The following is a 27972-nucleotide window of genomic DNA, read 5'->3' as shown; positions in this document are numbered from 1 at the left end:
CACTGTACGAGTTCATACTGCATATGGTATAGAGGTGCCCTAATGTCAGAAGGATATTGCATTCAAGCATTTGACTATACACTTGAGAGGGGGGGTCATCATTTGGAACTAATAAGCGCTTTTTTCTTTGCACAACACTGTCTGTCTTACCCTGTGAACAAGCTTACAGGAGGAAAGAGCCGACTGACATCAGTATGCTGCTTTTCCCTCAATGCCCAATTACAGGCTGAGGCAGGTTGGTGACCAAGCAGTAGAGAAACGTGTCTGGCTTTGCTATCTAGCAAGGGCTACTGGATCACAAGACTGCCTGAACACCATTTTAAATGCCACATAAAACACAGCATGTACATGTGTGTATTTAAAATTCATATGTTCTTGCAAAAGCATCCATTGATTGCTGATACAATTCCAGCTCACATACAGTTCAATGAACTCGGTAACGACAGAGGAATGTGTCAACAGGCCAAACCTGAACAGACTGTTGTAGGGACGTTGTCTCGGCAACACAAAATGCTGTGTTCACCGCAGAGTCTGATACAAACCTGTCCAACCTTTCCTGATCCTCTGTGTCATGTCAGTACAAACTGACACCCCAAACTGACGGAACCCCAAGCTGGAACCAGGTCCCCGACTGTGAAAAAGGGAATTGCAAAAAGTTTCCTCAAAAAAAGGTAAGTGCACTAAATAATCTACACTGAGAAATTTCCCAGCAAGTCCTACAAACTGACATTACATGGCAGACACACATCATGATCCAACCCTCATCTAGGCAAATAACTGGGACTTCTTTCCATCACAATGATAGGAGGGGTGGTAGAGCAGGGATGGGGGAGACAACACTGTTTATCCTAAAAATGATCAACACTGGAAACATTTTGTACATAGCTATACTGATTGTTCCCCCTGACAAGTCCAGGAACCCCCATAGGCATTTTACAGTCTCCTGATCCTGCCAAGAATTGCTGGTCATCTTTGGTCTTCAGGTTCCCGTACCATCATTTAAATACAGCGCTCATCTCCGAAACTAATTTTACAAATCTATTGGTACATTTTACAAAAATATATTTAAGAAATCAAACATTTTATAATTTCACACACAAACTAAATCAGCTTTTTTGCTGAGGAAAATAAACACCGGAAACAGTCATCAGGATTAGACAATGGTCACAAGAAATGGAATTGATTAACCGCTTGGGACCAGCGCTATAGTCAAATGACGGCTACAGCACGGATCCCAAAATCCAAGTGAACGTCAATTGACGTCCGCCCCTTTGCGCGTTCCCCACGCACGCTCCAGAGCGCGCAGCGGGGAAACTCTGTGTTGGCTGTGTCCCTTGGACACAGCCAATTACAAATCGCCGCGAACGGCCAATCAGAGTGGCCGTTTGCGATGCGATCTGTGCGGCCAATGAGAGATGATCTCATATGTAAACATATGAGATCATCTCTCATTGCCGTTTTACACAGAGACAGCGGTGCTGTCTCTGGAGAGGAGACCGATCTGTGTCCCTTGTACCCCCCTCCACCTACAGTTAGAACACAATGCAGGGAATACATTTAACCCCTTCCTCACCCCCTAGTGTTAACCCCTTCAATGTCAGTCACATTTATACAGTAATTAGTGCATATTTATAGCACTGATCGCAGAATAAATGTGAATGGCGCCAAAAATGTGTCAAAAGTGTCCGATGTGTCCGCCATAACGTCGCAGTCCCAATAAAAATCGCAGATCGCCGTCATTTCTAGTAAAAAAAAAAAAATAATAATAAAAAATAATAATTCTGTCCCCTATTTTGTAGGCGCTATAACGTTTGCGCAAACCAGTCGCTTATTGCGATTTTTTTTTTTTTTACCAAAAATATGTAGAATACGTATCGGCCTAAACTGAGGAAAAAAAATTTGTTTTGTTTTTTTTTAAATTGGGATATTTATTATAGCAACAAGTAAAAAATATTGCATTTTTTTCAAAATTGGCGCTCTTTTTTGTTTATAGCGCAAAAAATAAAAACCGCACAGGCGATCAAATACCACCAATAGAAAGCTTTATTTGTGGGGAAAAAAGGACGTCAATTTTGTTTGGGAGCCACGTCGCACGACCGCGCAATTGTTAAAGCAACGCAGTGCCGGAAGCCGAAATTTCACCTGGGCAGGAGGGGGGTATATGTGCCCAGTAAGCAAGTGGTTAAAGGGACACTAAACAATGCCCTTATTCTCTAAAAAGAATCTATACACATTCACAACTTAATAGCCCTGTAATCTATTTTTCAGGAACATATTTCTTATTGTATTTTTCTGCCTCCTTGTAATGTCCTCAGTGAGCTCCTGAACCGTCCCCCCCTCTTCTGTTTGTTTGGAACATTGCTCTATGTCCACTACAAATCTCACAGCCCATAATTCATATTAATCCCTAGTATATCTCAGGAGCGAGCAAGAGTGGATGGCTACGTCCATAAATACAGTAAGACCATGACAAAACAAATGGAAGTTCGATCTCGGCAGCAAAAAAAAAAAAAAGAGATTTGGAGGAGGCAGAGAGCAATAGAAGGTACTTTAAGTTAGGAATACATACTTGAATAGAATTTTTTTTTTTTTTTTTTTTTTAAACCGGACTTTAGTGTCACTTTTGTTATTAGTTACATTATTTTTTATTGAAGTAGCAGGAAAGAATGAAAGAAAACATTCCAACAAATGAGCAATAGTCCAGAATAGAAAAAAGTAAACAATGTTTATATTTATGGTAAACATAAATCATTTTCTACAGCTTGAATAGCGTTTGTTTTCTTACTGTTTCTGAACAGCAGAGGGCGGTCACACACAAACAGAAACCTCAAAAAGGAAACCTATACTAATGTAGCGCTTTTATTAAGCAAAATAGCATGATTGGCAGAAAAAATGTCCCTCAGCTCACTAGGGACCACATTGTTAATGTCCCAGGCCCACTTACTTTTTTTTTATATAAATCTCTATTTTTTTTCTATACAAAAATATACATTCCACAACTTACATTTATCTGCTCTGTCTGGAGCTTCCATAAAATTTTGCTGAACATTAATTTCATCTAACACAATATAACATTTATACATACATTTCTCCCCCTTTATTCTATGGTGTAGTTTATCCTCTCTTCGTACCCTATTTATCCTGAAGCCGTCATGGGATTCTCTATCCAACTTGCCCATACTCTTTCGTATTTCTCCCCATATCCTCCATTACAATAGGTCTCCCTATACAGTGGCAAATGCTATTCACTAGATTTTTCCAATATACCACTGAGGGAGCTTCCACTTTCTTTAGAATAATAGTAGGCCTACTCTCTTTCCTATAGAGGTGATATTCTTCCCTGCTGATTTCAACAGGCAGATCCCACTTGTTCCAAAGATAATGATGTTACTATAGCAATTATTCTCAGGACCTCCCTCCAAAATACCACCATCTTCGGGCAGGACCAAAATATGTGAATGGAATTTCCTGGAATGTCTGTGCATCTCCAACAATTTTGAGAGTTTGATGGAGAGATCCTGTATAGCTTATATGGTGTATAGTAGCTCCTATGTATTATTTAATTGTATTAGTTTATTTCGGAGTGATACTAATATCTGAAATGGGAACCTCCATATCTCCCCCCAATTCTCTTCTGCTAGATTTGGGATATCTCTTAACCAACATTCGCATAATTTGATTATATCGGACGGTGTAGTCCTTGATAAAAAAGTATACAGGGTTGAAATTGACTTCTTTTCACTACTTTTCTTTACCAATTGCTCCAAACTCAATTCCATCAATTGTGGGAGTCCCCTCAGGGAACTGAGCTAATAAAGCATGGATAAGCTGCATATATCTGAAAGTGTAACTCTCAGGTACATTTCAACACTGCCTCATTTCTACAAAATGAGGAAACAAAATTCCCCTGCATTACTTGTGATAATTTTTTAACCCCAAATTAAGTCCATGCCCTTGGATCTTGAGTAGTCTAAATGTGGAAGCTTGGGGTTTCTCCATAGTGGAGTATTTGGGGATAGATTTGTTTTCGAATATCCCTCTTTTTCTATGGCAGCTCTCTATATTTTTACTGTTGTTATCATTGAAGGGGTCAAATCCCGCCTAGATTTTAACCCCTATACAACAATCCCTGAAGTGCCTCCACCGATTGGACCACTGCTGCTTCCAACATTGTGGCAGAGTCAAACCCATTAGGGTTCAGCTATCTCCCCACCGTCACTAACTGTGTAGCTAAATAATACTTATAAAAGGTTTGGGATGGCCAACTCCCCCCCATACTGCCGGTCGCATAAGTGTACTTAATTAAATTCTAGCTGGTTAGTTTGCCCATATAAATGCAGAGAGCATACCATGTAGCTGTACAAAGAAACTTTTAGGCAACCATTGTGGAGAATTTCTAAACAAATACAAAAATTTAGGAAGAATCTTCATCTTTACTAAATGTATACGTTCTGATAACAGGGGCAGCTCTTCCCATACCTTTATTTTTTTCCTAAACTCCTGTATTACTGGATCCAAGTTCGACATTCGAAAATCTTCAGCCTGTCTAGATATTATTATGCCAAGGTACTTAAATTCCGTTACCCATTTCAGTGGTATATTTGGGGCAGCGGTATCCTGTGCTCCTTGGTCAATGGGAAATAATAGAGACTTACCCCAATTTACTTTAAGCCCTGTAAATAAAGAAAAAATATCTAATAATTCTAAGGCTCCTTCCAAAGATGGGCTTGCATCTCTCAAGAATAACAGCATATTATCGGCATACAGGAACACCCTCTCTTCCAGCCCCCCAATCAGAGTCCTTGAATATTTGGCGAAGTTCTAAGAGCCTCTGCCACTGGCTCTATTGCTATTGCGAAGAGTGCTGGAGCGATAGGGCAGCCCTGCCTCGTGCCTCTGTATAGCTGGAATAAAGATGATAGCTTTCCTCCCAATTTAACCGCTGACATGGGTTTCCGATATATTATTTGTATCCACTTAATAAATACCAATGGGAATCCCATCCTGAGTATTTCCCACAGAAAAGGCCATATGATTGTATTGAAAGCCTTCTCTGTCTAGGGAGGCCACTGTCCTGGATCCTTTCTGGATATGATGAGTATGTAGGTTTGTATATAACCTACGTAGATTATTGTTCGTTGTTCTATGTGGCATGAATCCTGTCTGATTTGAGTCTATAATATTTCTAAGCAGGGGTTGTAATTAGTGGGAATGCTCAATAGCATTCCCAGTATTGTTATTCGTTTTTTATTATTCTTATTAATTCTAATTTTATTATTCCGTACGTTATTTGGCTCTGCGTAACTTATGCATACTTTCAACTATTAAGACCATTCAACTTTTAAAATGTTCAGCTCTTTCAGCTAATGATGGGACTTCTTTTTTTAGAAATCAAGGCAGGACTGAAATGGAAATGTTCCTGTGTTGCTTTCCAACTTAGTCAGTCATCCATGACCTCAGTCTGCATCCTCTAAGCATTCTATGGCAGCAATTTTCTTAAAAGGAGACCTCCATGTTTGGGAGATCCCTCAGGTTCTAACATCCATAGGCCCTAATGCAAGGGTGCTCAGTGTGTGGCCCTCCAGCTGCTGCAGAACTACAAGTCCCATCATGCCTTTGCTTTTGGGAGTCATGATAGTAACTGTCAATGGCTTGCAATGCCTCATAAGACTTGTAGTTATGCAACAGCTGAAGGGCCACAGGTTGAGCACCCATGCCCTTAGAGCAAGACAGGTGTTACAGCAACATCCTCACATTGCAAAAGCCCAGGAGGGAAGGCCATGTGCCAGAAGTGCCTCAGATATTTAACATTTCCGACAAGCACCAGCAGGCCCCCCAATTCTGCCGATTGACCAGGTAGTATACATCCTCAACACAAAGATATTTCTAGCACACCCTGATGGAGCATGCTCACACTGCAAATTGTATACCCCATTCTTTAGGGATCTTTAGTAGACACACAGCTAAGCTGACTAAGGGGTCATGCACATGGCCTTTTTGGCATACAATGTAAATTATGGGTGTATTTCTCTGATTGGGATACATAGCTATGATGTACAGCCGACCAAAAAAGGATTGGCTGTCTGTGTCTGTACACATTTATGCCACTGCTTATGTAAAAGCATGCATAAGGTTGTATGCCCTGGATGCAGACGATCAGCGTCCAGTATTATATATCCCTACATATGCATGCTTTTATGCAAGTAGCCACAAACCCAGGCACAGTCACATACAGCCATTCATTACTGTTAGGTGTTTGTGTCGGCTATGTATCTCAAGTGTGGCAATACACCTGCAATTTATGTTCTACAGCCTCATGTGCCCCTGTGCATTGGGCCTCAAGCTCACTACAAGATTACAAAAAAATATTCAGTAAAACCTTGGTTTGAGAGTGTTTTGCAAGAAAAGCAACATTTTGTAATACATTTTGACTTGATACACAAGCGATGTCTTGAGATACAAGTAGAGTCACGTCACAACCGAGTATAAATGAGAAGAGCGGTGCTTCCAAGTGTAGCAATAGGATTACATTTAATCAAGGTCCAACTCAACTCACATGGCTAATGATTAAACCAGGCACATCCAAGTATGCAGGCATCCGGGGTAAAGCGCACGGTCACAGTATTCTACAACATATATGTAATCTTGTGAATAATTATATTTATTATTGTGTAAATACTCCAAATAAAAAAAACAATAACTGAAGTGACAGCCACTCTATGAGGACATCGATAGACAAAACGGACAGAGTTAGACAGGGACGCTGACGGTATCACAATTTTGAGTAGTTGGAGCCGTGTTGTGTGATACAACCACAGCACCACAACTGACTTAGCTGAGCATGTTTTCCTAAGTGCCAGGTGGGCACTTGGAATATGTGAGTGGATCTTGTATCTTGTTTTACGAATGCCTTTCTGAATTGTGGTATGCACAAATGAGAAGCATTTTTTTTTTCTCCTGATTCATCGTGTGTTCCATGGCAATATACACGTCGGACTAATTGAATACAGCAGAGCACAGCAGAGGCTTTTGGAAGGCTCACGGTCCCAGATGTTAGGGTCCTTTAGTGAGATTGGTGATGTAATCACTGTTTAACCACTTCAGCCCCAGAAGAATTGGCTGCTCAATGACCAGGCCATTTTTTGCGATATGGCACTGCGTCGCTTTAACTGACAATTGCGCGGTTGTGCGATGTAGTACCCAAACAAAATTTACATCTTTTTTTCCCACAAATAGAGCTTTCTTTTGGTGATATATGATCATCTGTGCGTTTTTTATTTTTTGCGCTATAGACAGTGACAAAGAGCGACAATTTTGAAAAAAAAACACAATATTTTGTACTTTTTGCTGTAATAAATAGCCCCAATTTTCTTTTTCCTCAGTAAAATCCCCATAAAAATCACAAAAAGCATATATTGATTGGTTTGCGCAAAAGTTATAGCTAGGGTTGTCCCGATACCGATACCAGTATCGGTATCAGGACCGAATCCGAGCATTTGCGCGAGTGCTTGTACTCGAACAAATGCTCCCAATGCCGTCGGGCGGAGTGTCGAACTGGCAGGGAGTGCAGCGTTCAGGGCGACCGGAGCCGTCACATGTGGTCGCGCAAGTGACGCTCCGTGTTGACGTCAGAGACGCCCATTTTGGTACACCCTGCACTCGGCCACAGTATGCCAGCAGCAGATATCTTGTTACACCCAGCCCATATAGTTTGGGCTGGGTGTAACAAGATTTCTGCTGCCGTTTTAATGCGACCGAGGGCAAGGAGTACCAGCATGGGCGTTGCAGGCAGCCTTCCCTAATGGCATTTTAGTGCCTGCCCATCAGTGCCCAAAAATGTCACCTGCCAGTGCCCCCCAGCCATCAGTGCCACCTGCCAGTGCCCCCCAGTCAGTGCCACTTGCCAGTGCCCCCCAGTCGTCAGTGCCAACTGCCAGTGCCAGCCAGCCATCAGTGCTGCATATCAGTGCCACCTAATCCTATCAGTGCTGCAGATCAGTGTCACCTAATCTGTATTGTGCTTTGAGAAACTGTCACATGACATTTTAAAAAAAATTATCAGTATCGGCGAGTACGCGAAAAAAAAGTATTGGTACTTGTACATGGTCTTAAAAAAGTGGTATTGGGACAACCCTAGTTATAGCGTCTACAAAATAGGGGATAGATTTATAGCATTTTTATTTTTAACTAGTAATGGCAGCGATCTGCGATTTTCATTGGGATTGCGACATTATGCTGGACATATCGGACACTTGACAAATCTTTGGAACAATTGGCATTTATACAGCGATTAGTGCTATAAAAATGCACTGATTAATGTGTAAATGTCACTGGCAGGGAAAGGGTTAACACTAGGGGGCGACCAAGGGGTTAACCCTGTTCCTTAACCACTTGCTTACTGGGCACATACATCCCCTTCCTGCCCAGGCAAAATTTCAGCTTTCAGCACTGTCACGCTTTGAATGACAATTGGGCGGTCGGTCGTGCAAGGTGGCTCCCAAACAAAATTGACGTCCTTTTTTTCCCCACAAATAGAGCTTTCTTTTGGTGGTATTTGATCATCTCTGCGGTTTTTATTTTTTTTCGCTATAAACAAGAATAGACTGATTTAGAAAAAAAACACTATATTTTTTAATTTTTGCTATACTAAATATCCCAATTTCAAAAAAATATATATATATTTTTTTCTTAGTTTAGGCCAATAGGTATTCTTCAACATATTTTTGTTAAATAAAAAAAAATCTCAATAAGCGTATAGTGATTGGTTTGCGCAAAGTTACAGCGCCTACAAAATAGTTAATAGAATTATGACATTTTTTTCTATTTTTTTTTTTACTAGTAATGGCAGTTATTTGCGATTTTTGTCAGGACTGCGATATTACATCGGACACTTTTGACACAATTTTGGGACCATTCACATTTATGCAGTGAACAGGACTATAAATATGCACTGATATCTGTATAAATGTGACTGGCAGGGAAGGGGTTAATACTAGGGGGCGATCAAGGGGTTAAATGTGTTCCCTGGGAGTGACTCTTACTGTGGGGGGAGGGGGACTGACTGGGGGAGGGGACTGATGGCTGTCCCTATGTACAAGGGACACACCATCGGTCTCCTCTCCCTAAAAGGACGTGGATCTCTGTGTTTACACACAGAGATCCATGTCCTTGGGTCTGTAACAGCCAATCGCGGGTGCCTGGTGGTCACATATATTTATATATGATAGGTTGGTGCACAATGTCACTTTGTTAATGTTGCATTTTTTTTGCTGCGATACATTTTTTTCTTCTGCTTTAAGGGAAGGTGACCCCCTGACACGCCACATTTGGCATGTAATTTTTTGGGGGAGGGAGTTAAACCCCTCTGTTTAGTGGGTTAACAGCTCCCACTTCCTCCCAGGGCACTGTGGCGCAGGAAGTTCACCTCTCTCTCCCCCTCTCGGCAATCATCTGGGACATGTCACAGGTCCCAGATGATTGCTCGGCCAGTCACAGTGCAGTGTGTGCCCGGCTGTGAAGCCACAACTGGGCAACCACAGTGACAATGCCGGTGCCACGGAGGAGGAGGAGACGAGCGGGCTTCGTTCCCCCACATCACTGGACCTTGGGACAGGTAAGTGTCCTAATCCTAAAAGTTGGCAGCTGCAGTATTTGTAGCTGCTGACTTTTAATTTTTTTATGGAAGAGATTGCAAAATTAAAACATTTATATATATATATATATATATATATATATATATATATATATATATATATATATATATAGTGTTATAAGAAATAGATCAAGTCATTAATAACGATGACCGATATCCTCACGGCATTACGAGGTGGCTTTACACACCACAGGGAACAGAGACAATTTAAATAAAAGTGATTAATGTCCCTTGCAATAGGGATGAATTATGTTACTTGAATAAGAAATGAATGAATTTAAATCTACTTTGAGAGAAGGAAGATGACAATATATACAGCGCTTCCACTGCAGAATTTGAGGAAGCCATTCAACACTAATGCCGCGTACACACCATCGCTTTCTGCGATGGAAAAAAACGTCATTTTCAAAAACGTCAATTTAATTGACCGTGTGTGGGCAAAAACGTCGTTTTATGTCTTCTAAAAAACGACAGAAAAAAATTGAAGCATGCTTCAATTTTATGTGTCGTTTTTGGCCGACGTCGTTTTCTGTGTTCTAAACATTGACCGTGTGTACGTAAAAACGTCGATTTAAGCCCGCGCATGCTCAGAAGCAAGTTAGGAGACGGCAGCGCTCATTCATGTAAAACGACTGTTCAGAATGGAATCGGCACATTCGTTAAGGTGTTTTTCAGCTTATAGACAAGAAAATAAAGCGCTTCTTTAACCCCTGCTTTTAACTGCTACCCAGAAATGGACGTTTGTTGCGGCTGATCTTGTTACATAGTTATGACAAGCTTTTAATTAGTTTCTTTCTTGTTTGATAATGTTTATGTTTGTGTTCTGTTATTTAGTTGTATCTTCCATCTTAAACATTTTAAATATATATATTGGTCCACCTTATTTTTTTTTTTTTAATTTTTGTCACCAATTTGATTAGTAATCTCTATTTTGTTTTTATTTAGGAGTGTGTGAAGTGTCTGCAACAACCTAATTTTTTAGTTAACTCACCCACAAGCATGTTTTTTTACCTTGTTAATGTTTGCATTATTTATTTTGTAATGGGTCTGCCCATTCAATACTGATCTCTCAAATCTACAATAAAGAAACATGTTGAAATTTGGCTGAAAAATTAACATTTATTTTAGTCTTCCTAAAAATTTCAAACAAAAAAGGTGGCAACCCAAAAACACAACATAATAAAAACAAAGATGCCAAGGTAGGCAGCACTTTAGAGCATGCTTGATTTTTTCTGAAAACAAGGGTCCCCGAAGCCACAAATACAGCCTGTGAGTCCACATTAAAATTCCATCAGGGGCACCGTATTATTTCTTCGCCTTTTTCTTCCCAGCAGCCTTCCCTGCAGTCTTCCCTGCAGCCTTCCCTGTAGCCCGAGTCCTTGGGGGCTGGGTTCCTGGAGGAGATGAGGTGGCAGGAGCCAGAGCAGCCTCATGAGGTGGAGGAGCAGGTGCAGGTGCAGGAGCAGGAGCAGGAGGAGCAGCAAGGACAGGAGGAGCAATCCGCACAATGTGGGTGTCGTCATCGAGCTGCCCCAGGGATGCCATGGTTATGGCTTGGAAGATGAGGAGTTCGCAGCGCACACGCTGGCTCTGCTCCAGATTGTACATCTTGGCTGCAATGAGCGCTGCGAACCCCTCAACTTCACTGGGTGGCTCTCGGATGGCTGCAGTAGCTTGGCGAAGCAGGCCCTGGGTCTCCTCCTCCATTTGTCGCATACTCCTGAGCCGTTTATTGGGATTGCGGAATGGAGGGATCCGGGAGATGGTATCCCGCCGCCGTGCCTCCTGGGTCCCACTGGGGCCTGCCACCTCCTGGCTCCCAGTGGGCTCTGCCACCTCCTGCCTTGCAGTTGGCCCTGGCTCCTCCTGGCTCCCTGTGGGCCCTGTCTCTTCCTGGCTCCCTGTGGGCCCTGGCTCTTCCTGGCTCCCTGTGGGCCCTGGCTCTTCCTGGCTTGGGTCTGCCTGTGTATCAAAAAAAGGAACATATGTTATTTGTGTTTGTCATTAATCACACACATTTTTACAATCATGAGTGATGCAAATTGAATGTCAATATATATTACACACAGGGTCGCCATCCTTAATTATGTGGCCCCTTAAACACCTTCAGACATGGTCCCCCTGGAATTATGTGGGTTGTTGCATGCCTAATTTAGTAAATAAGTGGCCTTTTCCCCAAAAATTAATTTATTCAATTTAGTGTCAACTAGATAGTACTCAAAAAGGGTGTCTTCCATCTGGGACCCCTTGCAGGTGTATTGCGTTACTCCCCCCTACTGGCCTATCTGAAAATGCCACCCACTCCTTCCTAAACATTATTATTTTGCCCATTTTGACCCCATCATGTTTTCCCACTACTGACTATTGATCCTATCCCTAAACTTACGAGATTCACATAGAATTTAGAACAATAGTAACATACATTTACCATTATTACTATACTTGTCATATACTAACTAAATTCATACAAAAAACACATACCATTCTCCATGGCTCACAATTGGGGTCCTCCAGGAACTCTTCCTCTTCCTCCGAGCTTGCCTGCTCTTGTCTGCAGGGAACACTGGAGGATTGGCTGCTGGGAAGCTGGGAGCTACCTCTTGGGGGAAGGGTAGACATGGATGTCCTGGTCTCAATGTGGTCGTCCAGGAACTGCAGCTGACTATAGTACCACAGGGTTGGTTTGTATATGGAGTCAGCTGCAGCCCCAGACCTCATTGAGGCCAGGACTTGGACCCGTTGGGCCCTGTAGGTGCCCCTGATGGAATTGATTTTGCTTTTCACAGTGGCTGTTGTGGCGTTGGGGACCCTTGTTTTCAGAAAAACAAGCATGCTCTGTCTAGCTTTCTCCCTGGCATCTTTGTTTTTATTTATTGTGCTTTTGGTTTGCCACAGAACAGGATGTTCCTTCCATTTTTGTATGAATTCTGTCAGGAACTCCGCATCCTTGAAGGGATCCATTCTTTCTGCACATGAAACAGAAGCCAAAACATAATGTAATTAAAGCCACTAGCTTACTTCCCCTAACTAGCCCACAAACTCATTCCCTATTCACTATAATAAAGTCGGAATAAAAAACTTACGTCTCGTCGTTAGGAAAGATCGTGATTTACGCCTTCTTCCACAGACTATGCACGCCGTTTACAAACACGTCCCATCCCTTTTACACTACGCACGCGTGACGCTCCGCACGACACCCCGCCCCTGACGTTCGGTATCGTCCTTTCCACGCCCCTTCTCTGTCGTTTGGTGAGTGAGAAAAGATGGACAACATGGAGGTGTATTCTAGCTCAAGCCAGGAGGCAGGCCAGGCCCAACCACGCCGCAGATTCCGGTGCAGAGCCTCCAATATGAGTTTTCAAGAAATGGTGGAGATGGTCACCATATTGAGGAGGGAGGACTATGATGCCAAGCATGGCCCCTACATGCATCCCAATAAAGTAAAAGCCCAAATTATGGAGAAGGTCATCCGTAGGCTCCAGCGGAAGTTTGGGAAAACCAGGAGCAGAGAGCACCTGCGCAAAAGGTGGTCGGATTTAAAAAAAAGGGAACCCCACCAACTTTACAGAATTAATAGGGTGATTCGAAGAAGAAGTAAGTTTTTTCCATGTGTATTAATTATTTTGGTGTGTTCTTTGTGCCGTTTTTTTTTTTTTTCCAGGTTGACCATAAAATGAATATTATGAATGTGGACGCATGATGCAGTCGTCGTAGTCGTCGTTCATTCGGTGACTTTCAATAATCCAAGACCATATTAATGAGAAATGGCATCATGCCTAGTTTGCATGTGCAAAGGGGAGTTGAAGCACTGTATCTGAACAAAAATCGTAAATTTAGGAATTGTGGGCGAATGAACGACGACTCCTATGACCAATTAGTCGACACAAATATGAAAGTTGTGACATTTTTGGGGCTTAAAAAAAAGGTGTATTCAATTCTGGAATAGATGGAAATGTGTTTCAGCTTATTTTAGAAGAAACGTAAATACCTTGAGATTCACAAAAAGGAGCGTTTGCTACTCCTTTTTTTATTGAACATGTGTACTCAGTAGCACAATTGTTTGTCACAATCACAACCTATGTTGGGTCACACACAGGGGTGAGCAGATCCAGGGGAGACTTGGTTAGCTTACATATCTAAAATTAAAAATTTGGTTAACAGATTTGACATTACTTTGTGAATGGATTAAATACTGGTCTATTTTCTTGATAATTGTTTAAAAATCAACAATATTGACCTTTTGTTTATAATTTCTTAATTTTTGGGTGTCATTTCAGGCCGCTCGTAATGTTTGAACCTCATGTTTTCCCTTTCTTCAATCTTGTAGGGCACAATGAAGCAGAAAGGCAGGAGGCACAAGCCAATCAAGCCACACCCCCGAGGGATGTAGAGGAAGAGGAACCTGCCTCAACATCCGGTAAAGTAACATCTACCACATTTTCTGTGAATATAGATATAGGCATACAATCTTTTAACACATGTTTTGGTTCCACATTTCAGGAGGAAATCGGGCTGGTCAGGGACTGGACACGTATAGTGCCCAGCTCCTCATCGGCGAGGTTCTCACCTGCAGGGCCCAAGTCGAGGACATACGTCTGGCCTGCCGTGAAATACGCCACAAAGCAAAGACGCTGGAACGGCAGCTTAAAAATGTTATTAATGTTTTGGGGAGGGTTTAATTGTTTGTGTATTTTCTTTTTTCCTTGAATTTGAAAAAAAAAAAAGAAATAAAATAAATAATTATATTTTGTACTAATCAAAAAAGACCAAAAAAATAAAAAATTAATTATATTTTGTACTAATCAAAAAAGACCAAAAAAACAAAAAAATAATTATATTTTGTACTAATCAAAAAAGACCAAAAAAACAAAAAAATAAAATATTTGTTGTACTAATCAAAAAGAAAAAAGTAACAAATAAATAACATTTTGGACTCCAAACAATTTGTGTGTAGTTATTGGTATCAATGCAGACTCATTCAATTACTCAGGCATATTTGTAGAGTTATTAAGATTTAACACTCATGGGAATTTATGACATCCCAAACACATGGCTGGATGAGAACCTAGGAAAAAGAAACATTACCCCCCAAAACTTACAAATAACTAAAATCAAACAAATAAACACTGTTTCATCAAACAAAAAGTAAATTTAATTCTTTAGTCAAGATCAGGCATTTCAATGGCCCCCCTCCCCATAAAATAGTCCACATATGATTGACGCACTGCACGTGCGGTTTGGGGGGCCAAGCCTCTATGGCTAGCCTGATGTCCCGGCTCCGGAGCCACAACATCAGCCTCATCAGGCAATACCGTCAGGTAAGTTTGAGAATTTCGTTTCAAAAAATTGTGCAAAATGCAACAAGATAGGATGATGTAATTCCACTTGTATTCCGCCAGGTTTATTGCTGTTAAAAACAATCTGAATCGGCTGGCCATGATTCCAAAGGCATTCTCTACCACACGTCTTGCTCTGGCCAGCCGATAATTAAAAACCCTCCTCTCATGGGTGAGGGTGCGTACGGGAAATGGCCTCATGAGGTGGGGACCCAAACCAAAAGCCTCATCTGCTACAAACACGAAGGGCAGACCCTCTTCGTTCTCCTCCGCAGGTGGCAATCCTAGGTCCTCCAACCGAAGCCGTTGGGCGAACTCCGTCTCCGCAAACACACCGCCGTCCGACATCCGGCCATTTTTCCCAACATCCACGTACAAGAACTCGTAATTTGCAGAGACCACCGCCATCAAAACAACGCTGTGGAACCCCTTGTAATTGAAGAAATGGGATCCACTATGGGGTGGGGGCACAATGCGGATGTGCTTGCCATCAATGGCTCCTCCGCAGTTCTGAAAGTTCCAACGCTGGGAGAAGTCCGCTGCCACAGTCTGCCATTCCTGTGGCGTGGTGGGGAACTGGATAGAAAGAAAATAAAAAATACATTAAAACAAAGATTTTGAACAGAATATAGCTAAAATTACAAGGGATCCCACCAACAATTCCCCAAAAAAGGTTAGTATTAAAAAATAACATGTGAACACTTAAGCATATTAATCACCCCCCTCTGATGTTGAAAAAATATATTTAGGGGGAGTGGGGCTCAAGATGAGTTTCTCACATGAGAAACAACCCCCCAAAAAAAATCTAACTAAGAAAAATAATTATTAGTATGTAGTTCAAAAATCTAGGGGGGGGGGGTTTGGACAATGGAGGCCACAAATAAACGGGGATATAGGGACACACAAAATGCAGCACTACAATGGAGGCCACAAATAAACGGGGATATAGGGACACACAAAATGCAGCACTACAATGGAGGCCACAAATAAACGGGGATATAGGGACTATGCTAGGTGGGTTTGGCCACAACATAGAATGATGGACAGGTTGGCTAAATTAAATAAACATGTAGGGCTTTACTAATTGTGTAGAACAGCATACATAGAGACAAAGTGAGCATTCTGAGCATATTAGAAAAGTTATTTTTTTTTTTTTTTTTGGGGACATAGTTTGACCATTGAAAGAACACCACTTACCTTAACATAGTCCTCCTGAAGAACCTGAATGATGGCCGAACAGGTCTCAGGGATTATGAGGCCCAGAGCCTGGGGGGAGATGCCCGTCGAGAACTTCAAGTCCTGCAGACTTCTCCCTGTTGCAAGGTAGCGCAACGTAGCAACTAGCCTCTGCTCAGCAGTGATGGCTTCCCGCATAACGGTGTCCTGCCTGGTGATATATGGCGACACCAAAGCCAAAAGCTGCTGAAATACGGGGTCAGACATCCTAAGAAAATTCCTGAAATCATCAGGGTTATTTTCTCGGATCTCCCGCAGCAGAGGCATATGAGAGAACTGGTCCCTGCGTAGCAACCAGTTCTTGGTCCACAACCTCCTCCTCACCCTGTTCATGGACCGTCGCTGGGATGCAGCACACATCCTAACAACAAGCACAGCACGATCTCGGCGACGAGTTCGTACCGGCAACATGGCTAGAAAACGGTCGTCAAATCAGATCAGACTAAAAATTACGCCCTGAAGTAAAGAATGGCCTTTGAAGAACGACCTGCTAAACAGCACCGTGCACACAAAACGTAATGCCTAAACAAATACGTCCTTAGTACAAGCACTGTATCACAGATCCGACAACAAATAGACAAACTGTACGACAGAAAACGAAATTTAAAGCACAGTCACTGAAAATCACGAATCGTATCTCACCAAACTTTTACTAACACGCAGCAACACGATATCAGCAAAAGAGGCCGTCTTCCGCATGGAAACGACCCTTTATAGTGACGTCGTGCGTGATTGACGGAACTGCGCTGTGCTAGAGCGTTGTGAAAAAGCGATGGTGTGTATGCTACGTCGTTGTTCAAATTGAAGTTTGAAAAATGACATTTTTTTAAAGCACATAAAGCGTCACATTTTTCCATCGCAGAAAGCGATGGTGTGTACGCGGCATAAGGCAAGGTCAAGCCACATTTAGTAGACTGTTTTTAGGAGAGAGCACGGTGCTTTTGTTGAGAGGAAAAAGGTAAAAATATTTTTTCTAGCACTTTTGCAGATTTGCAATCAAAAACATGTAGTGGTGACTATGGCTGGAAAAATTGAATTGTCCGCATTATCAAGTTATTATTTCTTGTCCTTCAGTTGGCTTAATTTATTAACCACAAAATAATTACCGTATTTTCCAGCGTATAAGACGACTTTCTGGATGCAAAAACATGCATCCAAAGTTGGGGGTCGTCTTATACGCCGGGTACGGTCTCAGTACTCACTTTTTTTTCCAGCGGTGACAGTCTCCCATGCTGCGAGCGTGAATGATTTCAAAGCCGCGCCTTCTCTTCAGAGTGTTCTGTGATAGGAGGAACACAAATCTTCCCAGCAGCGCCTCTGTTCTGTGTTCCTCCTATCACAGATGCCTTCTCATCCAAGGACGAGATGAGAAGACGTCCGTGATAGGCGGAAAACAGAACAGAGGCGCTGCTGGGAAAATTTGTGTTCCGCCTATCACAGAACACTCTGAAGAGAAGGCGCGGCTTTGAAATCATTCACGCTCGCAGCATGGGAGACTGTCACCGCTGGAAAAAAAAAAGTGAGTGTTTGCGGTCAGACACAGTGGGGGCAAGTGATGGCACAGCAGAGAGGGGCAAGTGATGGCACAGCAGAGAGGGGCAAGTGATGGCACAGCAGAGAGGGGCAAGTGATGGCACAATGAGAGGCAAGTGATGACACAATGAGAGGCAGGTGAGGGGCAAGTGATGGTACAGTGAGGGGCAAGTGATGGCAATGTGGGGGCATGTAATGTAATGGCACATTGAGATTTGAAAAAGCCTGTTTCTGTCAGTGGTTCTGGCTACCCCTCAGCTTCCAGAAGACTAGTAAGAAGGGGGTAGTCTTATACAGTGAGTATATCCCAAAATCAACATTTTTCCTGGAAAATTAGGGGGTCGTCTTATACGCCGAGTCGTCTTATACGCTGGAAAATACGGTACGTAAGTTGTCTAGGCTATGGGAACAGAAATCGCTTTTAGGAAAGTATAGAAAAAGCTTATAAATACCAATAAATGAAAAGTCCAAGTGGATGTTAACCCACGTTCACATTGGACTGATTTGGCATGCGATTTTACATGTCAAATCGGCAGCTATTGCTGGCAATGGCACCGCCCGAATGGGTGCGACGCCGACTTTGCGATGCCGTACCGATTGCCAAAAGTGGTTCCTGTACTACTTTTGGCGACTTCGGGGGCCATTTGAACTGGCATCTGTGCATGAACCCGCATAGATGTCTGTCAAATAGACCCTGAAGTCGAACTGCATTGCCAGTTTGAAATTGTGCGAGTTTAACTGAACTAACCCACATCAGTGTGAACCTGGGCTAAACATGAATCATGAGAATTTGACCCAAGCACATATCTGTAGCATTTTCTTATCTCTCTCCAAAAACACTAAGGCCCCATACACACGATAGAATCCATCCGCAGATAAATCCCAGCAAATGGGTTTCTGCGGATAGATCCTATGGTGTGTACACGCCAGCGGATCTGTTTCCGCGGAGAAATCTCCTCTGGGATGGATTCCAGCAGATCGGATATTTGCTGACATGCACAACAAATCCATCTGCTGGAATCCATCCCAACAGATGGATCCGCTCGTCTGTACAGACTCACCGGATCCATCCGTCCAAAGGGATTCCCCGCACGCGTCGTAATGATTTGACGCATGCGTGGAATTCCTTATATGACAGCGTCGCGCCCGTCGCCGCGTCATAATCGCGGCGACGGCGCGACACGTCATCGCCAGAGGATTTCCGCGCGGATTTCAATGCGATGGTGTGTACACTCCATCGCATAGAAATCTGCGGAAATCTTTGAGAGGATTAATTCTCTCGTGTGTATGGGGCCTAAGACTCATGCCTTTCTGCAGTTTATTTCTAATGTTTTGTTGCTCCATTATCAGAATGATAACTTCTGACAAGTTCTCGGTCAGCCAGGATAAAAACCTAGATTAGCAGAGAGATTGCCTTGTCACAGTACAGCTCTGAAGGTCTGCATACTAGCACATTATGCTATCGTCTTGCAGGTTGTTTTTTTTTGTCAGCGGTTTACTACTGTTTTAAATATTTCCAATCCATATGCTACTAGCCTTAGTAAACAAGATGCTGTTTAATAATTTAATTTGTAATTGCTTCCTGACCTTGGTCAAAATGATGTCATACATCCCAGGAGTCTTCGTGGGAATGTCATTTCATCTGTAGGAGGGGCCCTCTCAGCTAAGCACACCCTCCTGTCCGCATGCCTAAGTTAAGAGCAGATGGATTCCAGGAAGTAAATGCTAAATAAGTCCTCTGCTCTTACTCAAGATGGCCACACCTAGAAATACGGGGGGGGGGGGGGGGGCTTGAAATGTAATTTCTTAGAAAAATAAAGCATGGAGATGTCGATGGATGAGTGTTTGCTTTAAATATTAAAAATGCATTAAATAGAATTTTCAGTTTATGGTGTCTAGATACGGTTACGATTGAAATGGCCATACAAAATACCATTCCTATAATGGATAGAAACGTTTTCACAAAGCTATGGTATGTCATAGTGGAGAAGCATAGTGCAGGGCTGCAAATTCACTGTTTTGAAAGGCACTTGGCGATTTCACCAGCTTCTTATTAAAATAAAATATTTTGATTCCAGCATAAACCTTTTTTTATATAGTTGGAAAGGTTTTGATGCTTTGTCAGGTTTATACTGCCACACGTGCACCCATTACTGAGCTTTTTCTGCTCTGTCTCAGAGACAAAACAAGAAGTAAATAGGCATTTGTCATCACAGCAGGTAACCCCACTGGTATATTCCCCACTAGTCCTATTTCAGATGACAGTTGCTTAGATTTCCCCATCACTTTCAGTCTTTGAGGTTCCCAGGCCAAAGAGCAATAAAAACTTGACAGGGGTTCCATTCTAAACCTTCCCTACTTTAATAGTAGTTAAATCATTTTAGCTTAAATTAAAGGTTAACTAGTATGGATTTCCAAGCTCAAGGTAGCTTAAACTGTCTGTGCTTTAACATTTTAATTCTGCAAAAAGGAAATTGGGGATTGGGCTAATTCAAGGCTATTAAGGTTCAAAGTACACCTAAACCAAAGCCATTCTGGCCACTATACAGTTTTATGTCTAAAGTCACTTGACCACCTCTTCATTCTTCTCATGTCATCTTTTTACAATATAGAACAAGCATGTTCAACAAGCAGAAAAATGGCAACATCCACACGGTGAAGATCCAGCAGACGTACTGGGTGAAGGACACCAGCGAGGAGAAGATGTTAGCACTGGGTGCGGTCCAGTTGGGGAAAGTGGTAGAGCAAGTGGACTATTATGACACAGACTTGTATGATCTAGCGGTCACTGAAATCTGGCTTAGTAAGATGGGGCGAGAATGGAAACTGATAGTGGGTAAGGGTACTCAGAACAACAGCCAAGACCTCCCAAAAGGAAAAGTGCAGACAAGTAATCCGAGGACCCAAAAACTGAACTCATTTGAAGGCAAAAGACAGACTTCAAAAACATCAAATTTAAAGACCTTCGAGAGCCAGAAAAAAGATTCAATAAACCATCAAAATGAAAATGCAGAAACGGTAGATAATGAGAGAAACGGGATAAAGGCACTAACCTGTTATGCCCTAGAACAAGAAAAAGAAATTATAGCCTTCCTCTCCCAGGTTTTACATGTCCAAGGAGAAACAAACAATATGATGATGGAGGTCTTTCTACAAGTGGCTGGGATTCAGAGATATGCCACCATCAGCAATGTCACCCAAGAGACTTTTCAACTGACGAATGACTACACCATTCGGTTAAAAACAGAGGGGACCACTACTAAAAAGACAGCAGTTGTCTCACTCGATGTGGATATCGAGAATGTGGCTCAAGGATTTCAAAGGTTGGAACAGCTGGCCAAAGAGCTGGACCTTCAACTTCAAAGTGTTTAGTGAGAAGCTGACCTTAAAAATTTGTATATCTGGTCAATTATATAAGGCAGTGGTATCTAAACTGCGGCCCGAGGGCCAGATTCAGCCCTTTGCTAGCCTTTAAATCGGAACCTTGGGTCACTATTCCTCTAGAAAGAGCGTCAGTGTGCGCACAGCAGCTGCGTCCTAATAGACTTCAATAGGATGCCTGCACACAGTCCCTGGATGCTAGAAATGTTGGGGGGAAAAATGGGCCAGTATTTGGGCCTCAGGACCCATGTAAAAATATGTCTAAAATTTCATATTTCTAAAAATAGGTCTGACAGATTTCCCTCACTTTGAGAGATTTCATATTTTTTTTTTTAAATATATAGAATATTTACTAGTCCCTATTTTATCCAACTTAAATAAATGTAAAACCTGTAGGTACATGCCAGAAGAGAATTATTAACTGTATAGACTTCACCACTGAGTTCCATTGCAGGACAAAATTAAGGGGAAGACATCCCCAGTTTTAAAGAGCAGCATAAACTCTGTCCATAATAAAATATTTCATCAACATAATAAATCTCAATGTGATTTATTTATAGCATTGCACTTTCCTGCAAGTTTGTGGTAATAAAAGGCATAATGGGAAAAACTATGAGCCACCAGCTGCCAATCAGCTCCTGGCTATTACCATTTTATACTTTCCACCAACTTACTACAGGCTCACCTCTGCATGACCGTGCTTCTCATAGGCTTTGATGGCTTCAGTGGAAGGAAATATGCATATTTAATATAACAACAACAGTTGCCCTTTGTACGCTCAATATTAATATTTTATCATCCACAGCTGGAATGTCGGAGCCAGGGCCCTATTCCACTGTTACACAAGCAGATCTTTTCATACAAACATGAATAGAAAGTGTAAAACGATGTGACAATCAAATTAATTTGTATCCATTTTACGCCTTTTTAATGTCGTCTTTTTACAACAAAATACAAGGCAAACCGAGGAGCAGCTGTCAATGGCATTTAAAGACCATCTTTAGTCCTATTTTAAGGTTTAGATAGAACAGAGAAGGGTTAGAACTTTTGTCAGGCTTTTATTGTTGCGTCACACACACACATCAATGGGTGTCAGATGAAAGGAAGTGGGGAAAATTGTTCTAGCAAAGACACTGATTATAATCATTATAATTATTTTAACAGAGCAGGGAATCCTAGAACCTTAGGTATCTCTGCTGAAAGCTCAATGTTACAAATTATTCCGGCACATTCCAATTCATTTCCAGGCCACCAATTGGTTACCTACTGACAGCTCCACGCCTCCTGCTGCTAAATTAACCAAGGGGCAGGGCCACCTGATGACATGACTGGGTGACCCGCCCCTTAGTTTATTTAGTGGCGAGAGGCAGCGGAGCCGTAAGTCAGCGGGAGCCAAGTGTCGGTGCAAGTCTTTTTTTTTTGCTTCGGCAGCCGATGTTCAGCGTGATTAAAGCGGTGGTTCACCCTTCAGAACAACATTTTAGCATAAAATTTGGCATAGTAGCGCGAGCTACAGTATGCCGGTCTTAATTTTTTTATCGCCGTACTCACAGTGTAATCGTACATAGTAGATTCTGACTGCCCGCGGGGAATGGGCGTTCCTTTCAAGAGGGAGGGTGATTGACGGCCGGCTCTGGCACGTCACGCTCCCCGAAGACAGCCGGAGTAGGTCTCAGCTCTTCACGGCGCCTGCACACAGACTATGCGCAGGCGCCGTGAAGAGCCAAGCCTATTTCGGCTATTTCCGGAGAAGCGTGACGCGCCAGAGCCGGCCGTCAATCACCTTCCGTCTGGATAGGAACGCCCATTGGGCAGTCGGAATCTACTATGTACGATTACACTGAGTACGGCGATAAAAAAATTAAGACCGGCATACTGTAGCTCGCGCTACAATGCCGAATTTTAGGCTAGAAGGAACCCCCGCTTTAAGCTTGGATTTACTTTGGGCAACATTTTTTTTTTGCTTTATGAATAAAGTACTAGAGTCATCGGTTGTTAAAGCGGTGGTTCACCCTGTTTTAACACATTCTGTCTATGCAAATGCTATGCATAGACAGAAACCAAACGATTTTTTTTTTTTTTGGAGTCCTCCTTACCCTGTTTCAGCTGCTGTTTCCGACCTGTCAATCAAAATCCCCCGCGGGGAATGGGCGTGTATGTCCATTCTCCCCAGTCCTGTCAATCTTGTTCTCTAAATCCTCCGGAGACGTGCTGTGCTGTAATCGCGCGAGATATCTCCGGTCACGTGAGTCGTCAAGCGTGAGCTGCAGCTGATAGGCCAGCATTCGCCGTATCCCGGAAGAAGACCCTGTCGGCTTCACAGTGCCAACAGGTAAGATGGAAACGTCCATCGGATTAGAATCAAAAATATAAATTAACGAATTACAGCGCATCGGATGGCTTAAGGAGTGGGACACCCTGTTAGTGCGGGAGTAAAGGCAAGAGCTGTGGATTAGAGGGGGAAAAAAAAAAACGATATCCCGCGGAACCCCCGCAACTGCCTATTCACAGTTTGCTCCTATAAAAAAAAAAATGCATAAAAAAAGAAGCAAGTAAGTGTGTTAAAAAAAAAACGAATCCCCCTTTAATGTCCACTGCATCTCGGTCATACCCAAACCTGGCAAGGATCCATCACAGTGTAGTAGCTACCGACCAATCTCGCTCCTTAACATAAATGTTAAGCTCTACGCCAAGGTCCTGGCCAACCGCCTGCCCCCTTATTACCCTCAATTGTCCATAAGGACCAGGTGGGCTTTGTCCCTGGTCGTGAGGCCAGAGACAACACGACTAAAACCATTCACCTGATATTCTACATCCAACGCCGTGGCCTGAAGGCCTGTTTATTGTCATTCGATGCGGAGAAGGCCTTTGACCGGGTCAATTGGCAGTTTTTGCGTCTCTCTTTGCAGCAGCTGGGTTTGGGCCCTGCTTTTATATCCAAAACTATGGGTCTATATTCTCGCCCCTCTGCATCTGTCCTGGTCAATGGCTCTTCCTCCAAGCCCTTTCAGATAGCAAATAGTACGCGTCAGAGATGCCCCCTGTCCTCACTATTCTTTGTTTTAGTGATTGAACACTTGGCTCAGGCCATTAGACAGAACCCGTCCATAATGGGGATTCAGACACCCTCTGCTGAACACAAGCTCTCCCTTCTTTAATGAGTGAATTTCGTAGGTTCATGGAATTTAGTAATTTTAAATTAAATATATCAAAAAAAAACGAATCAACCGCATAGATGTGAACCTAGCCTTACACTTACTAAGCTGTTATAGGAACATTTTTTTTTTTTGGGGGGGGGGGGGGGATAAAAAAAGTTTACATACTTAAAAAAAGCTGATCATTGTAAGCACTCCTATGGTTTGTTTCAACTGCTCTTCTCATTTGCAGAACAGCTTGTTCTGTTGAAAAACAACAGACTTAGGTTTCGCTCTCTAATAGGATGTCTAACTTGTGTATATGGTCTGGCATGATAAAACTCATAGGTGTGACAAAGTCACTTTGTCTCTGCACTTGACAAGCAAGCCACAGTTAACACAGCTTATATAATAAAACAGGGTGAACCATTATACAAATGATAGTATTTTATGCAAGAATAAATTGTGGCCTTTAATCCCTGAGCTGCGCTCTTACAAATGGTTCTTCTGCATCCCTTTGATGTTACATTGTATAGGGAGGTTACAACCCTTCTATATTGGCTTGTGCACCAGCATATAAAGGGCTTATAACACACACCGCCTCACCGCTCTGCCCAGAATAGCTGCTGGCAGGCTCAGGGAAACTGGATCCACCAACAGGAGACAGACGCAGACAGGACCATATGCGAACTGTACCAGCAGGACCATTAGCCCTACAGGTTATCGCTGATAATTGTGCAAGCATAAGTCATGCTAAGAGTGATAAACACAAAATCATTAATCAAATATAGGCGTTCAAATATAGAATTTTTTTAAACTGAGCACTAAAAAAGAAAAATACTGTTTTAATGTTATTTTTTAACAGATGACTAAGAAATATTTTACATTTTACATTTACATTTACAACACTCCAAGCTGAGCATGCAAGTTCAGTAGCATGCAGATGCCTTGACAGCTAAATTACTTTAGCTGTGACTGAGCTGGGAACACAGACTGTTACACACAGACTGTAAAAAAGCAGTATGATCTTAATGTCAGGAGGTGAACACACACTTTACCAAAGTGCTAATGTCAGGAGGTGAACACACACTTTACCAAAGTGCTACTGCTCTTTCAATGTCCAATCAAAGGACAGGGGTGGGTCCTGAACCAAGATGTGCTGTTTAACTACTTTAGCCCCGGAAGGATTTACCCACTTCCTGACCAGGCCATTTGTTGCGATACGGCACTGCGTCGATTTAACTGACAATTGCGCGGTTGATCACCTCTGCGATTTTTAATTTTTTGCACTATAAAACAAAAAAAGCGTACATTTTGAAAAAAATATCTACTTTTTGCTATAATAAATATCTAAAAAAAAAAACATAATAATAAAAAAATATATATTTATCAGTTTGGGCCAATATGTATCCTTGTACATACTTTTGGTTAAAAAAAAAAAAAAAAAATCATAATAAAAAGCGTATATTGATTGTTTTTTGCCTACAAAACAGGGGATATATTTATGGCAATTTTATTATTATTTTATTTACTAGTTATGGTGGTGATCAGCACTTTTAGCGGGACTGTGACATTGCGGTGGACAGATTGGAAATGTTTTACCCTTTTTTGGCACCAATGACATTTATACAGTGATCAGAGCTAAATTACTGTAAAAATGTCACTGGTAGGGCAGGGGTTAACACTAGGGGATGATCAAGGGATTAAGTGTGTCCTAGGAAGGTGTTTCCAATGGTGGGGGCAGTTCCTGATTACTAGGAATAGAGAATCACTCTCTACTTCCCTGACAAAATGGGGATCTGTCTGTTTACAGATCCCAGTTCTGTCTCTCTCTGGAGCGATCGTGGGTCGCAGGCAGACTTTGCGGCCGCTGTCTACACGCATCCCCACTGATGGCACACGCACGCCTCCTGTAGGTCTTAAAGTGGCAGCTGTACAGCTACGGTGATTCACACATATAAATGCACATATTTTTTGCAGAAATCAGATGTGCATTTATTATTTTTTCCTGCAGGAGGCTGGAAAGCATTGCACCCTCGATCAGTAGATCATGAGTGCAATGTGGGTCCCAGTAGACATGTCCTCTAGTTTTCTGTTTAAAAGCTGGAGGACATGTCAGAAGACTGCAAGAGCGCTCATCAGTGCGCCCACGGCCCACTGAAACTACAAGTCCATCTGTCATGGTGGCAGACAGGACTTGTAGTTTATTTATTCACAAGAATCCGCAAATGAATAACGCAGCTGTGCTTGCCAAATATGCTGCAAAAATCTCCCTCCACTGAATCTGGCTGCAACCATTTTAATTGTGGGTAGCTGAAGCTGCTGTCTGTTCAGTTTGTTTTTACCTTGCAAGAAAAATGCAGGAACAATGTATCCCCTTAAATCCTGTGGGTGCCATGCATTTTGAAAAGTCCTTCATGCTGCATCTTTGGTGTGGTTTTGAAAATTACGCAGCTTCATATTGAAATTAATAGAGATCACGGTTAAACGCACCCGCAATTTGCGTTATTGGTGCATTTTTGAGTCACATGTCCATTTTTCACAGGTGCGGGTGTCCCAAAAATGCATCTGAAACACAGCAAGATTTTGCTACAGAGCAGTGTGAAAGGGGCCTCATGTGCAGTTTCTGGTGTAAATGGGCCCTAAAAGGTACGCGTTTAAAGAAAATGTGTAATTTGGTCATCTTTTTATATTTAATATAAAGGGTAACTTCATTTTTGTGGTGAAAAAACAAAAAACAAAGAAAAAATATAGCGTATACAATTGTGACAAGTCATATTGTAATTTAATTCTATTAAAAATTACCTTTCCTTTTCAATCTGCAGCCACTGTCGTTTTCTGAGATTGCAATGCAATATGGCTACCTGGAGTTGCTCTGTACACAGTGTGTACTGACCACCCCCAGAAACATAATTTCCTGCTTGTGTGATTAGCTCACCAATTTTCCCAGAAGTCTGCACTGAGACCCCTTTCACACTGAGGAATTTTTCGGGCGCTATTGGGCTAAAAACAGCGCCTGAAAAACGGCTCCCCTGCAGTCTCCTGCAAGCAGCATTTTTAGAGCGGTGTATATACCGCCCCTCCAATACTCTTGCCGATTGAAATTAATGGACAGCGCCACCGGCAAAGGGCGCTTTGCGCATTGTTTAAACCTTTTTTCGGCCACTAGCGGGGGTTAAAAGCACCCTGCTACCAGCCAAAAACCTCTGCAAAAACTACGGTGACTCCTCGGTGTGAAAGTACCCTAAGTTACAAGTCAGATTTCAGGCATCCCCTGCAGCAAAAATTGTAATTTATGCTGAGACACTTCCTTTAGGAACATGTCTAAAGGGATGCAGGCCCAGCAGATTTCCTTAGAGCCCAGCAGGTGCACACCCGATAGATAATTATGAAACCACTCCCATTAGACTCACTTATCACTGAGGCTCAGAGGAACATACAGGGATTACTTCAGAACAACAAAAAGGTAAAAATCTGCAACAAAGTTTGTTATAATCCTTGCAATGTACATAGATCTAAAGATAAATAGTGCAGCGCTAAACCATCATAAATGGTACACTTATTGAAGATACCATAAAGTGAACATCGATTTTTATGCAAAATTGGTTAAAAAGGAACAAATAATATTAAAAAAGCTAAAAAAGCTATAAACAATGATGTCCATATAAAATAAACACAACATGAATTGATTGAAGAAGCT

General features: G+C 42.2%; 2 protein-coding genes across 6 annotated transcripts in view; one reads left to right on the top strand and one right to left on the bottom strand.

Annotated features, from left to right (window-relative positions):
- The window catches only part of RALGPS1 (Ral GEF with PH domain and SH3 binding motif 1), a 765778-nt gene that overhangs the window by 663937 nt on the left and 73869 nt on the right, over positions 1-27972 (bottom strand). The gene's annotated exons all lie outside the window — the stretch shown is intronic.
- Positions 490-21672, top strand: LOC120913892. The gene is made up of 2 exons (XM_040324227.1): positions 490-671; positions 20370-21672. The coding sequence occupies exon 2, from the start codon at positions 20377-20379 to the stop codon at positions 21127-21129; it is 753 nt and encodes a 250-aa protein (XP_040180161.1). The 5' UTR covers positions 490-671; positions 20370-20376; the 3' UTR covers positions 21130-21672.

The sequence above is a fragment of the Rana temporaria genome, chromosome 9 (assembly GCF_905171775.1).
Source record: "Rana temporaria chromosome 9, aRanTem1.1, whole genome shotgun sequence".
NCBI classification, from domain to species: domain Eukaryota; kingdom Metazoa; phylum Chordata; class Amphibia; order Anura; family Ranidae; genus Rana; species Rana temporaria.
Note: the sequence above shows the minus strand (reverse complement) of the source record. Positions and strands in the feature narration are given on the sequence as shown.

Bases quoted from the DNA above. Each gene is read 5' to 3' on its own strand.
- LOC120913892 (XM_040324227.1), top strand. From the start codon at position 20,377: ATGTTCAACAAGCAGAAAAATGGCAACATCCACACGGTGAAGATCCAG.